At 35.0% G+C, this 12,352-nt stretch overlaps 1 protein-coding gene across 2 annotated transcripts; it reads left to right on the top strand.

The window, feature by feature from the left end:
• Positions 1 to 402: 402 nt before the first annotated feature.
• Positions 403 to 7,069, top strand: LOC127246132 (uncharacterized). 2 transcript variants are annotated; one of them, XM_051267365.1, is made up of 13 exons: positions 403 to 657; positions 1,133 to 1,238; positions 1,518 to 1,789; positions 1,864 to 1,938; positions 2,019 to 2,077; positions 2,165 to 2,300; positions 3,215 to 3,269; positions 3,352 to 3,418; positions 3,879 to 3,977; positions 4,344 to 4,433; positions 5,282 to 5,436; positions 5,945 to 6,046; positions 6,436 to 7,069. In XM_051267365.1, exons 3-13 carry the CDS (start codon positions 1,537 to 1,539, stop codon positions 6,545 to 6,547), a joined length of 1,203 nt encoding a protein of 400 aa, XP_051123322.1. In that variant the 5' UTR covers positions 403 to 657; positions 1,133 to 1,238; positions 1,518 to 1,536; the 3' UTR covers positions 6,548 to 7,069. The 2 variants fall into 2 exon arrangements, with proteins under 2 accessions (XP_051123322.1, XP_051123321.1); XM_051267364.1 differs by having other exon boundaries at positions 406 to 657; positions 3,173 to 3,269.
• The last annotated feature ends 5,283 nt before the right edge of the window (positions 7,070 to 12,352 follow it).

Here is a 12,352-nt window from a genome sequence, read left to right as displayed (position 1 = left end):
AAATAGAATGAAAATTTTTAAACTAGTACTAGCTAGATAGAGTATTCACTGCAGTACCGCCCTTTTCCCTTTTCTGGAATGAATAGAAGAATACGAATGAATGGGTGACTGCGAGCGAAAACGAAGAAAAAGGCCATGATGGAGACTGATACGTGGCTAGCTGTGAAAGTCATCCGCAGCATTCGTTCATACATTCAGCAGCAGCAGCAGCAGGGCAGTACATCACATCACATCACATGATCGATCCAAAGATCACTCGCTCTACCAGTCTACCTATAATTCATTCATACGTGTACTCTTTGACCTTTCCTCTTAAGGCAGGCAGGCAGGCAGGCGGGCGTTAGGCGTAAGCGCAAGCGCGTACCACAAAACAAAACCAAACTAAACAGTAACACAATCAAGAGAATCCCTTCTCCATTATACACCAACCCTTTCCTCCCTCTCCTTCCTCTATACTTCATTCCATTTGGATTCCAGACTTCTCCAAGAAATCCACACGCAATACGCCCATTCCTCTTACAAACGGCTATCATCCTCTTTCGTCCACACCCCCCTCCCCCCGCCCCAAAAAAAAAAAAAATTAATCTACTATTATTTTTCTTTCTCCATGGCGTAATTCCTTGCTCCATGGAATTGCTCACCTCTGCTTCCCACCAGGTATGATATTATTATCACTACTAGGTTTACTCAGGTAAGTTTCTCTACTCTTTTAGAGTTTGTTAGCAGGGAAGGAAAGAGGTTTTTTTTTCTTCTCTCTTTGTCCTTTGCCTTTTTGTTTAGAATTACAAATGGGTTTGGTTGTACTGATTGCTAGATTGCTGAATTATGGTTTATGATCTTGCTTTACTCCTAATGCACCCGAATGCTTCTCTCGTGAGTGAAATAACGGAAAGCAGGAGTCGTTTTGCCAATAAGAGTTGTGAAAGGAAACAGTAGCTCACATTAATGAAAAATGCTTTAAAGTGTGGCTTACGTTGCAAAAGTTGGCACTTGGCACGAGAGAGTTGGCATTTGTCACACCCTTCTTGTGACCTCGATGCCATCAAGTTGTCCTTTTTTCTTTCATTTTGTGTACCTTTTCTTTTCAAAGTCTGTTCATTTAGCACTTCAATTTTGTGACATTTTCATGCAGAAAGTTTCGGAGGAAGCAACCGGCCAGCTATATATCTTCTGATCCTGAGACGATCATATACACCTCTCTCTCAGTTATACAAGTTTGACATTATCTGTTGATGCCGGTGGGTAGCCAACTGCTTTGTTGAATCCATTTATTGAGCTTGACATCATAGTATCTAACTTCGCCAATTTTTTTATGTATTCTCGAGAGTGCTTCTTCTTCTCCTTTCCGTTTTCTTGTTAAATTATTCGTGTATCAAACGTGTTTGTACTAGAAACTATACGTCTATACCCAAATGATTATGCTAATCAACTAGTGTCTTGCTGCTCTTTGATTGCTCTGGTGTTTACTGTGGTCAACCTTCCAACTCTCAAATACATGGGATTTGTTTTGCTGGCAGACTAGGGAAATCTTAGGAAATGGGATGCATTATATCGACACCTAATGACTCTGGTGGTAACAGAAGGTGGCCAGCAAACATTGGGGATGTCTCTGTATTTGTTCCAGGTTTACGTGTACCTAAGCCAGTCGATTTCTCCCAGTCATTGGGTGATCACCTATGTAAGAGCTTAGTAGAACGCCTTTCTGCTCTAAGAACAAGAATAGTTGTTATGGCTGGCCAGGAAGCTCCAACAATCACAAGAACAAGGCGAAAAACTGCCACTCAACATGGTTAGTATACTGGATACCTACACATTATGGATCCCTATGACTGTCTTGAAATTAATTGTAGCTGATTCTGGCAGGAGGATCCACTCTTGCTGATCTTCTACAGGCTCTGGAAGATTATTTGCCAGTTCTTTTGGGATTGGTTAAAGATGGTAACCATTTTGAATGTTATTATGCTAGCCAAACTAGACTGATGTCAGATTATTGTGTGACATTCCTTCGCACTGTGCAGGGAGTCCTTTGCAACACAGAGTACATTTTGTGTGGGTCAATCAGGAGGACGAAGAAGAGGTCAATTTGCTTCCCAAGCACACCAATCTTTATTTGTCACCTTATAATATGTGAACTGTTTATCTCATTTCCTCATTATATCTTTAGGAAACAGCAATATATAGTTCTTGGTACGAAGTGTTATCTGTTTTGCACTTGATGGCGATGCTATCATTATCGCAAGCTAATTTATTACTTCTTCCGAGAACATCCCTTGATGGTTATCAGCCGAAGGTTTCAGAAGGTAGGTAAGCTAGGTTATATGTCCAGTATCTTATCCAGTTATTTGTCTGAATGGTACTGGTGATTTTGTGCAAGTTATCTGTAGAGCTCTAATTAAGTTTGATTCTTTGAAGTTTGAACATCTAAAGAAATTTCTGCAGGGACAAAGTCGCTTCAGAGGTGAAGTGATGTGATTACTGACATAATTTCCTCACAAAACAATAGTGTTCGTGCTCAAACTTTTTTCTGCTATAGCTTGTGAACAGTTGATATTATGGCCTTTCTGACCCAGATCAAACAGCCATTCGTTAAGTGAACTCTATGATGGAAAGGGAGAACAAATGTTCATCTCAGGATGTTTATCTTCTAGATTTTAATAATATTCCCCAGAGTAAAGGCAGGCAGTTATCATCTTATTCATGCTGGAAATTTTATCAAGCTCCATAACAACTAGCCTTTATGGGAAATTAAGGCATCCGTAGGAGTAGGACTTACCATATAGTTGAGACAAAAACTTAAAAGTAACATAAGACCAGAGATGACATGCAGATCATAAATCAATGGGCCTGGACCTAGGAAGTATATTTAAAACTGATTCTTATCAGGCTGGTAGCTTAACATGTTTGAGCGACAAAGTATGATTAATGATATATGCATTACAAAACCTTTGGCAATCCTGTCATGTACTTTTAACTTCATGGCTACATTTAATCTACCAAAAAAGGGACATAATCGCATGGTGGTGTTTTGTCTCTGCCATGAAGTTAAGGCAAAGAATACACCATAGCTTTCATGATGATCTTCATAATTTTCTCTTGAGTATTTGTGAACTGCGTACTTCTGATATTAACTTCTCTCACATCTGTGCCTTTTTTTTCTTCATGTTTTCAATAGAGAGCAGGAGAACTTCTGTTGATATCTTTTTAAAAGCTGCAGGCTACCTTGACTGTGCTGTCCGTCAAGTTCTTCCACAGTTACCCAATGAACTGAGGTGTATTTAAAAGATGGTTTTGATTATCATTAGAATCGTTTCCAATAGCCATTAATTACTAAATAATCATTTTTTACTTCAGGAGAAATCTTCCAGTGGACCTCACTGAAGGAGTTCTTCGTGCACTTTGCCTACAAGCACTAGGACAGGTAATGGGGTTGTTTAGTTAGTGACCTTTTCTACTGTGTTTCCACTTTTGTACCCACATGCAGCTCAATTAGATGTCTTTGAGACTTATCTCTAGCTGTTGTGGGTGTTGCTTTCGCGGTTGGTCGAAGTAGATTTCTTTCATGCAGATTATAAAGCTGCATGATCGAACATTGACATACATGAACTTGAGAATGGGAATTGATGTGATTAAATCATTCTGTACATATGTATTTCTCATGAAATAAATAATTATCTGAAGAGGGGCATTTCCCCTTCTTTATTTCAAAATTTATTAATGCCATTAACTTAAACAAATGGTCTTACCTCCTTCACAAAAATCCCTACACCTTCTCATTGCCATTATCTTTAATCTCGTTTTCGGAGCGGCACTAAATGCTGGTGATTTTTAACCTAGGTTATGTTGATTTTCTCTGAAATTAACATTTTACTCTTGAATAGGCTGTTGATATTCAGCTTGGACTTGCTATTGATGGTACCAAGGCAACCCTTGCTGTGAAAAGAAGACTTTCTTGTGAGATGGTAAAATACTGGCAACAGGTATTGTCAGACATTGATCTCTTTTCCTCCTGAGATGATCAAATAAAAAAATATATATATATTTTATATAATGGTTTGGGATATGGGGGTTTTCTGTTTCGTGACCATTTTGTCATTCTGTTGATACCTGTAACTTTAGGGTGGGCAGTACGTCTGCACATATTTACATTATACTGAAATTGGAACTTCTGTGAGAGCACAAGTTTGTCAGATTTTTTTTTTTCCCTTAGGTTTTATAAGCTAGTTTACTTTAAAGCTAATCTGTGCATTACTTGTATCCACAAATTGTTTGTCACGTATGAGCAAGTGTCTTTCACTTTGAATATTATGGAAGAGTTTGATTGCTTCTGTTTCATTGAACTGTAGGCCCAAGATAACATCATGAACCTTCCACTAGCAAATGGGTGGGGAGAAAAGCATAGACTCTTTGTTAAGTGGAAATACATTGAAGCTAAGGTACCTTCTTGTGGTCCTTTCGAATAAATATTCTCTTTCAGTTTTATTGGAAGATATCTAAATAATCCCAGTGCCTAGTGGAAATCGGGCTGATGGGCATTGATGAGCCTTATCCTCTGTTCTTATGCCTTTGATATGGAGGAGCTCACAAAGTGCTTGCTCCAGTTGCTGGAGTTTCATATTTTTTACAATTACACGGGTTTCCTTTAACTCATCTATGTCCTTTTTCTTCTCTTTTTTTGGTGGGCTACCATCTTTGTTCTTGAAATCATCACAAAGCCTTTGCATTGGTGAAATTTTATTAGGAAGAAGAGTGTAAATGCCAGGTTAGGTTATTGTATAATATGAAGGTTTCTGGTAAGATGAAAAAGTCTTTGAATAATAATTCTGTAGCAGGGTAGGAGTCCTTTAGGTTAGATTTCTATGCTTAGTAAAATCTTTTTAGACATCTTTCCTTATAAATATTAGGTAATAGGATTTAGGATATCATAATAATGCAAATGTCCATTTTGGCCATTTGTCTCGGGACATGAAAATATTCTTATAGGACACTGAAATTTTTTATGTTTTTAACTGTAGTTTTTTTTTTCTAATTTATTCAGATTCAAATACTTCTTTGTATCAAAATTACAAATAAATAAATTAAAAAAAAAAAAAAAATCACATGAAGTTGCTAGGAGTATAAATATCTAGTGATGCATACCATTAAATGCCAACATCTGTTGTCCCGTAGTTTCCAACACCAAAATTCTCTTTTAAGCGTTGACGTGTACAACTTTGTTCTACTTGAGCATTGCTTGATGGAACTTTTCATTTGCCTCTGATGTGAGATTTTGACATTATCCTAGGCTGCAGCATACTACTATCATGGTCTAATTCTTGATGAAGGGAATACTGAGAAGTCTCATGGAATGGCAGTTGCTGCTCTGCAAGCAGCCGATGAATATCTAAAAGAGAGCAAGAAGGCATGTGAAGCTTTCAATGCATGTGTTCCTTTGTCCAGGTAATCTTTTTTACCCTTTCGATCTCCTCCATAATTTACAAAGGGATATTATAGATTGTGCTGTAATGAGGTAAATGTCACATATTATGCTCGCAAGTAACCATGCGATATTTAGAATCATGGACACTGGATGCCTAAGGAGATTAAGGAGAAAGACAAGAATAAGCTCGTTTCCAAGAACTAAGCACTTAGCTGGGGAAACTTAAATTTATATATGTACTTAAGATGGACCCCTTCAAGTGCTATGCTGTTTACAATTTTTCTGGCTTGATTTTTACATGGAATAACTGTGGCATTTGTTATTAGGTTGTAGAGAGAAATCCAAGACTAGGGTTGCATACTAACATCTAAATTCATTTACTTGCCGTATGGTACAATTTTATTTTTTTTTTGTTTTTCCCCATCAGTTTGACGCTTGGAAGGTATATGGTATGAAATCATGAAGCAGGTTTTTTTCCTTTTTGGGTGCTCAATACTGACCACTCAGCAAATAATATTTGTGATGCAGAAATCCTCCTCTCTGGGGAACCATGAAATATTTGTCTGAAAAGATACCCAAGGATACTGCCAGCAAGGTTCGAATCAATAGGGATCTATACTCTCATGAAAAGTAAGCCTTAATAACAACTCATCCTCTGGTTGATAGCACAGTTTTATGTGGCAGGAAAGCGGCGATCTGAATTCTGATGTTTGGTCTTATAATTTAGTTTAATTGAGGTTATTAGAATAGCTAAAAGCCCACAGCTTTCTCTTCCTGATTCTTGATTGCTTAATTAGCTGGTGGGAACATATAATCTATCCCATGTTTTGGATGAACATAATGATGGGTCACAGGCAGGCCAGGCGCTTATATTCTTGCAGCACTGGTCTGGCATAAATGCCACAAATTGCATAGCATTCATTGCATGATGTGATTATATGGTTTTGATTTGTGCCTTCATATATATACATTTATGGAAAATTTGTTATCCGCATAACACAAATGAAATTTGAATGCAGAATTATGGAGACAGCACCGACATTGCCAGACTTCGCCTTGGCCCTCAAACCTGATGAATATCAGCTTCCTCTTGTTGATATCTCTTGGAATGATGACAAGAGTGGAGTATAGCTATGCCTTCATTCCAAATTATCCAAAATAGGAAAAAGCAAAATGAAGAGAGAGAGAGAGGGAAAGGAAAAAGCACCAGAGCAATTTCTTTTGAAGAACCTGAATGGTTGCCTGAGTACTTGTCGATGTGAGTACAGGCTTCCTGGGTCCTGGCTCCTAGGCTAGCTCCATTATTTCTTGCACCTGCTGCAAAGCAAGCGTTTAGCTCCATTATTCATATGCATGAGATATAGAGATGGTCACCTTGTAAAAAATACGCCTTTGCCTCTTTTAATATCAACGCTTTGGGGAATGTGTTATTATTCCTTTTGTAATTGCTGCGGTTGAGGACTAGTTCTGCTTCTGCCTCTACCATTCCTCAGGCAGATAGATATTTGACATTAAACTACTGATCAATGAGTCAAACTCTCCATGCATGGATAATGTTTTTCTGTTAGTCATAACACGTGTTGTAGCCTGTATGTATCCATAGAAGACAATGATCGAGTGAAACTGTTTGGTTACTTTCCTATTTTGAGTTTACTATGAGTTTGTGATTTTTCATAAATATTACTCCTAAATGATGCCATGATCATTATAGACACAAAAATTTAGAAGGATTATGATTAATAAATAAATAAAAATATATTACTAATTACAATATAATATAAATAATTATATATTAAAATTAAAATAAGTAATTAGTATAATTAAAATTTATAAATTAGAAATTTTAAAATACTATTAAGATGTAATTTTTAAAAAATAGAATGAGATATGAGATGTATATTAATACAATATATATACTATATACTTTATCTACTTAAAAAAAAAAACTCAACTATTGAGCACAAGATATTATTTATATTATCAACACACATCATTTAAAAACACAAAGTAAACAAATCATAATATTTTCAATAATTATTTTTTTTCAGAATATATTTTTGGGACAATTTCAATTAAATCTCTTTTACCAAAGTCAAATTACTTCTAACTTTTCATCCTAAATGTTTTTTTTTTTTTCAATAACTTTTCATTTATGATTATAATTCATTTATATAAGATGCCGCACATTTATTTTTTTTAAAAAAAATTGATTAAAAGTTCAAATTTGCATTTGAGTCACCAAATGCAAATTTGAACTTTTATTTACCAAATAAACACTCCTCAAAAACTCACAAAAATTCATATTTATTTTTCAGTTCATCGTTCTTCATCGAGTCACTGCAGTCCTAAAATTCATTTTCAATTTTATTCATCTTCGTCAGTCACGAGTGGAATCCGGCCCTCCTCCACGGTGCAAAGGCCTAGATTCAATAGCGAGTGGAAGATGGGTTCATCATTTTCAATTTATTTTTTTCATTTCTGTAGTAGGTTCGCTCCTAAATAGCTTAAGACCAATCTCATTATTTTTTATGGTTTTGTATATATATAGACAATGAGTGTTGTTTCTTGAATGAATGTTAGAAATGTATGGGGTGTTTTTTTATTACATAATGACATTCATATTTACAACGAATGAGTTCACTGAACGTCTTTGTGGGTGGAGAAGTGTTATTTAAATTTCATAAACGAATGAATATCCAGGTTTAAGAGAAGTGTACAATAAACACAATCCTATGTAAAATAGATTATAGAATATACTTAAAATAGAATATTGTTGATTAATATAGATTTGATATTTGCGTAGAAATATTTGCAACAACGGATATGTTGACCTCCATTGAAATGATATATTCTTGTACAATCTAACTATTAGCTTTCAATTTTAACTAATTGGTGAAATTGAATACGTTGGTCCTTTATAACGAATATATGAACGAATAGATAATTCAAATTTTAATTGTCACGGTTTGATAGATTTTGCTGATGGTTTTCATATACTCCACATGCAGAAGTAGGAGTCCTGTAAATACATATTGTAAATACGTATACAAAAGAAAATAATAATAATAATAATAATAATAATAATGGCAGTAGGATTATGGATGGTCTGAATATAAACCAAACGGCCCAAAAGTCGGGCACAGAGATCGAACGTGATAAGGTCGGGCACGGAGGTCAAACATAATATGGTCGGGCACGGAGAATGCACGTGATAAGGTCGGGCACGGAGGTCGGACATGATAAGGTCGGGCACTGAGGTCGGACATGATGAGATGACAGACGCGGAGGTCGGTCAGGACGAAGGTCAGGCGAAGAAAGATGAGATGGCAGACGCGGAGGTCGGTCAGGATAAAGTCGGGCGAAGAAAGATGGGATGGGAGACACGGAGGTCGGACATAGAGGTCGGACGAAGGAGGGAAAACAATATGCACTCAGGTCGGGTGGCATATAGGTCGGGCAAAAGGAAGACGGGCGAAGAAAGGTCTGTTAATTAGTCGCTTAACTAAACCACCTGTTAGTTGCCTGATCAATTTGCCGGTCACTTGGTCAAACAGTAGTTCAGTCGCTTGAAAGGGTGGTCAGTTGGTCGCTTGATTGGGCGACCAATGAATCGTCTGGATGAATGGTTTTTCAGCCGATTAAAGGGACTGGATGGTGGTCGCTTGATTGGGCAACCTCGTTTGGTTTAGCGACCAGTTAGTATCTGGATTAGTCGGTTGGCCTGCGGTCCGTCTAAGAAGTCAGTGGTTATTTTGGGCGGCTGAGTAGCTGGTCGGGCCAGCCACCCATTTAAGACGGTAAGGTTTTCAGAGGCGGTCGGCCGAGCCATTTGAGTGTTGTAACTAGCGCGAGCAGTTGATGAGTCGGTTAACACACGTGTCAACAGAGGAGGACTTGGTAGGCGGTTGACAGCGGTTGCTGTAACCGATCAGACGGAGGTTCAAACCGTTTTTTTAAAGGGTTATTTAAGGATTCGGGTCTGAAAAATCATCTTCAATCGACATTAAATTCAAGAGAATTGCTTTTGGGATCACCACTTTATTTTTTCAGTTCTATATTTTAATTTCCTATTTTATTCATGTATCCTGCTCTTATCAAATTGTTTAATCTTTATTATAGTACTTTTTTTTTTTTTTAGTTCACGAATTCACGAATTGTAGAAAATATTGCTGCTTTCTACCAAGTATTTTTCAATGTCAAAATAAAAAAATTGATTGTCAAAAAATTATTATGAAAATTTCTCACACATATCCTATGATCCATCTTTGCAAACCTCTAATCTAAATCATGAACTAAATATTTCTACTTATAAAAAATAAAGCACACTTTATGGTTGACTTTTATGCCCAAATCTTTTTTTTTATTATTTTATTTATAGAAGAGACAAAAATCAAGGCCAAGTCTTCATGGTGTTGGATACTACAACAAAGCCTATTAGGAAAACACATTTGTTAGGATAAATTTCAACATATGTAAAAATAATGTCTCCATATGATGTCATCCCATGGCATCTGTCAACTCCAACAAATAGCTTACATTCTATACAAAAACTTATTTTCAAAGAATCAAGACAAATGTACATTCATATATATAAATCTTAATCTTTCTTAAGTCTCAAAATAATTGTTGAGCATAAATTAGACTGTCTAAGTGCGTTTACATAATTTCATAAACTGATTGTACCGATGAAATGAGATCCCCTCCAACTACTTTAAAGCTCTTCTTCTGGCTTTATAAGTTATATCCTTGAATATATTAACCTTCAGTTTATTTATAATATCAATCTAAAATACCTTAATATTTCGTTTGAATTGGATTTGAATAACCTATCATATTTCTTGCTCAATCATTTAGTCTATATTTGCCGCATTGATTTTTTTTTTTTTTTTTTTTCTCACATGTATGCTAACTATAACAGAGGCTGGTCTGAAATGTCCTTTGGTCACTCAAAACTTGCATTTATCCTTCTTACATACAATATAACATCTTACCTTATCCATCTTTGAAAATCTAATTGGTATTTTATTTACTACTACATAAGAGTTCACTACATCTTTCAACTAAGATATACTATTGAATAATATCCCGAACTCAAAATATGGCGAAAACAAATCAAATTCGTAAAAATTGCTAAATTTATTTTTCATAGCGCCCTCCTCATCCGACTTTACCAACTTTCCAAAATCTCAACCAAAATTTGACAAATATTCTTCCCCACAATCTATTTCACTTAGATTTAAGTCATCTTAAATCCCCACCGTGTTGTCCTATTTATACTCAATGTTTTTCTTACCTTTGCTAGTGTTTTCATTAATATTCATATGCGAAGAGAAATTCTCAGGATCATCTACATTCAAGTTGAGAATACATTTCTCACAATCTACTCTTAAACTAATCTTTTCCATCTCATCAAAGCTATCTGCATGCCCTCCTGCCTTATTAATTGAGTCATATCCCGAAAATAATAAATTATGATCACCAGAACTTTAACTTCCCCACAGATTCAATATCTGCCTCAAAAATTGTTTCTCAATGTCATCTACCCAATATTTTCCAAGAAAAAATATGATGTTATCATTAAGCCCTATCCACATTGTAACCGTCATATACCGATATAACACATTTAAGAGCACTATCTTTATAAAAAAAAATGCATTTTCCAACTTATTCTCAAAACTACAAATATTGGCATGCGATTGTAGCATCATTAAGTTAACAGAACTTGTCATAATTCTCTCAAAAGTTATTATATACCCACACATTTATAGAGCTTGAAAATTTTTACCTTTATGGTAGAGATTTATCGAGACTATTTCGGATTGAGAATTACCTACGTCTCATTCTTCAATTAGGATACAAGAAAAAAAAAAGAACAAATATAAACTCTTTAGATATTTATAAGATAATAGTCACGGATATTGTTAACTGCAAACATACAAACTTTTTAGCTACTTAAAATTTTGATTAAACACACCAAAGATGATAACCATTGCAAAACGAAACCGAACTCATCATCGACTAGACAACTTTTTTATTTTTAAGAAATAGTAACCATGTAAAATGTTTGATACAAGCACACAAACTTGTTCTGTATTAAAAAAAATCGATCAAAATACAAGAATACTATAATTTGTAAACAGTTTCAACTATATTTGAACAAACAACAAAAACAAATTCAACTCTAATCAAAGTTACTTACATGAAAGAGAAGTAGACATATGGTTTACAGTTGCTTCACTGGTCGCTCGCTCGTGTTGAAGATTAAATAATCAGATCGGATATTAGGGTTCGATGAAAAATGATTTTTTTTTTTAATTATTATTATTATAAGTGGTTGGGGGAGAAATTAAGGTAAATATATGTGATTTTTGCTGAATTTTATTTTATTTTATTTTTATTTTTAAATATACATATAGACTCCTACATATTGTCAACTTAATTTTGTATGTTACGATGTTATGTTAGCCATTCCAGTTTTGGATAATTACTTATATGCACTCTGGGTAAATTCACGATCGAACTTAATATTTTACAAATTTAGTCTGATAAATCACACTATACGAATACAAACTACGTGTAATGAGTAAAATCTGCAGGTGTCGGGTTTGAACTCATAATTTATGGTCATAATATGAAATTTTGGATGTAATTTTTAAATTTTAGAATGGTAAAATAAGTTTTTAGGTACTAAAAAATATTTTTAATGTTTCATTTAATACACGCATACATCCAAAATTCGAATCCGAAGCACAAACCATTGTAAGAAGGAGAGACTCGATAAGAAAGAAAATAAAATAAAATAGTGTTTTCTTAGTTAAAAAAAAAAAAAAAAAGAAAAAGAAAAAAGTAACACAATATCTTAAGCCCATTGGATCGGGAAAACGAGTCATCACTGACCCTGCCCAGTAGACGCTTTAAAAATTGGGCCTTTTTTTA

This window comes from Andrographis paniculata, unplaced genomic scaffold, assembly GCF_009805555.1.
Source record: "Andrographis paniculata isolate CXL003 unplaced genomic scaffold, ASM980555v1 Contig26END, whole genome shotgun sequence".
NCBI classification, from domain to species: domain Eukaryota; kingdom Viridiplantae; phylum Streptophyta; class Magnoliopsida; order Lamiales; family Acanthaceae; genus Andrographis; species Andrographis paniculata.
The sequence above is the reverse complement of the archived record's forward strand: the minus strand, read 5'-3'. Positions and strand labels throughout refer to the sequence as shown.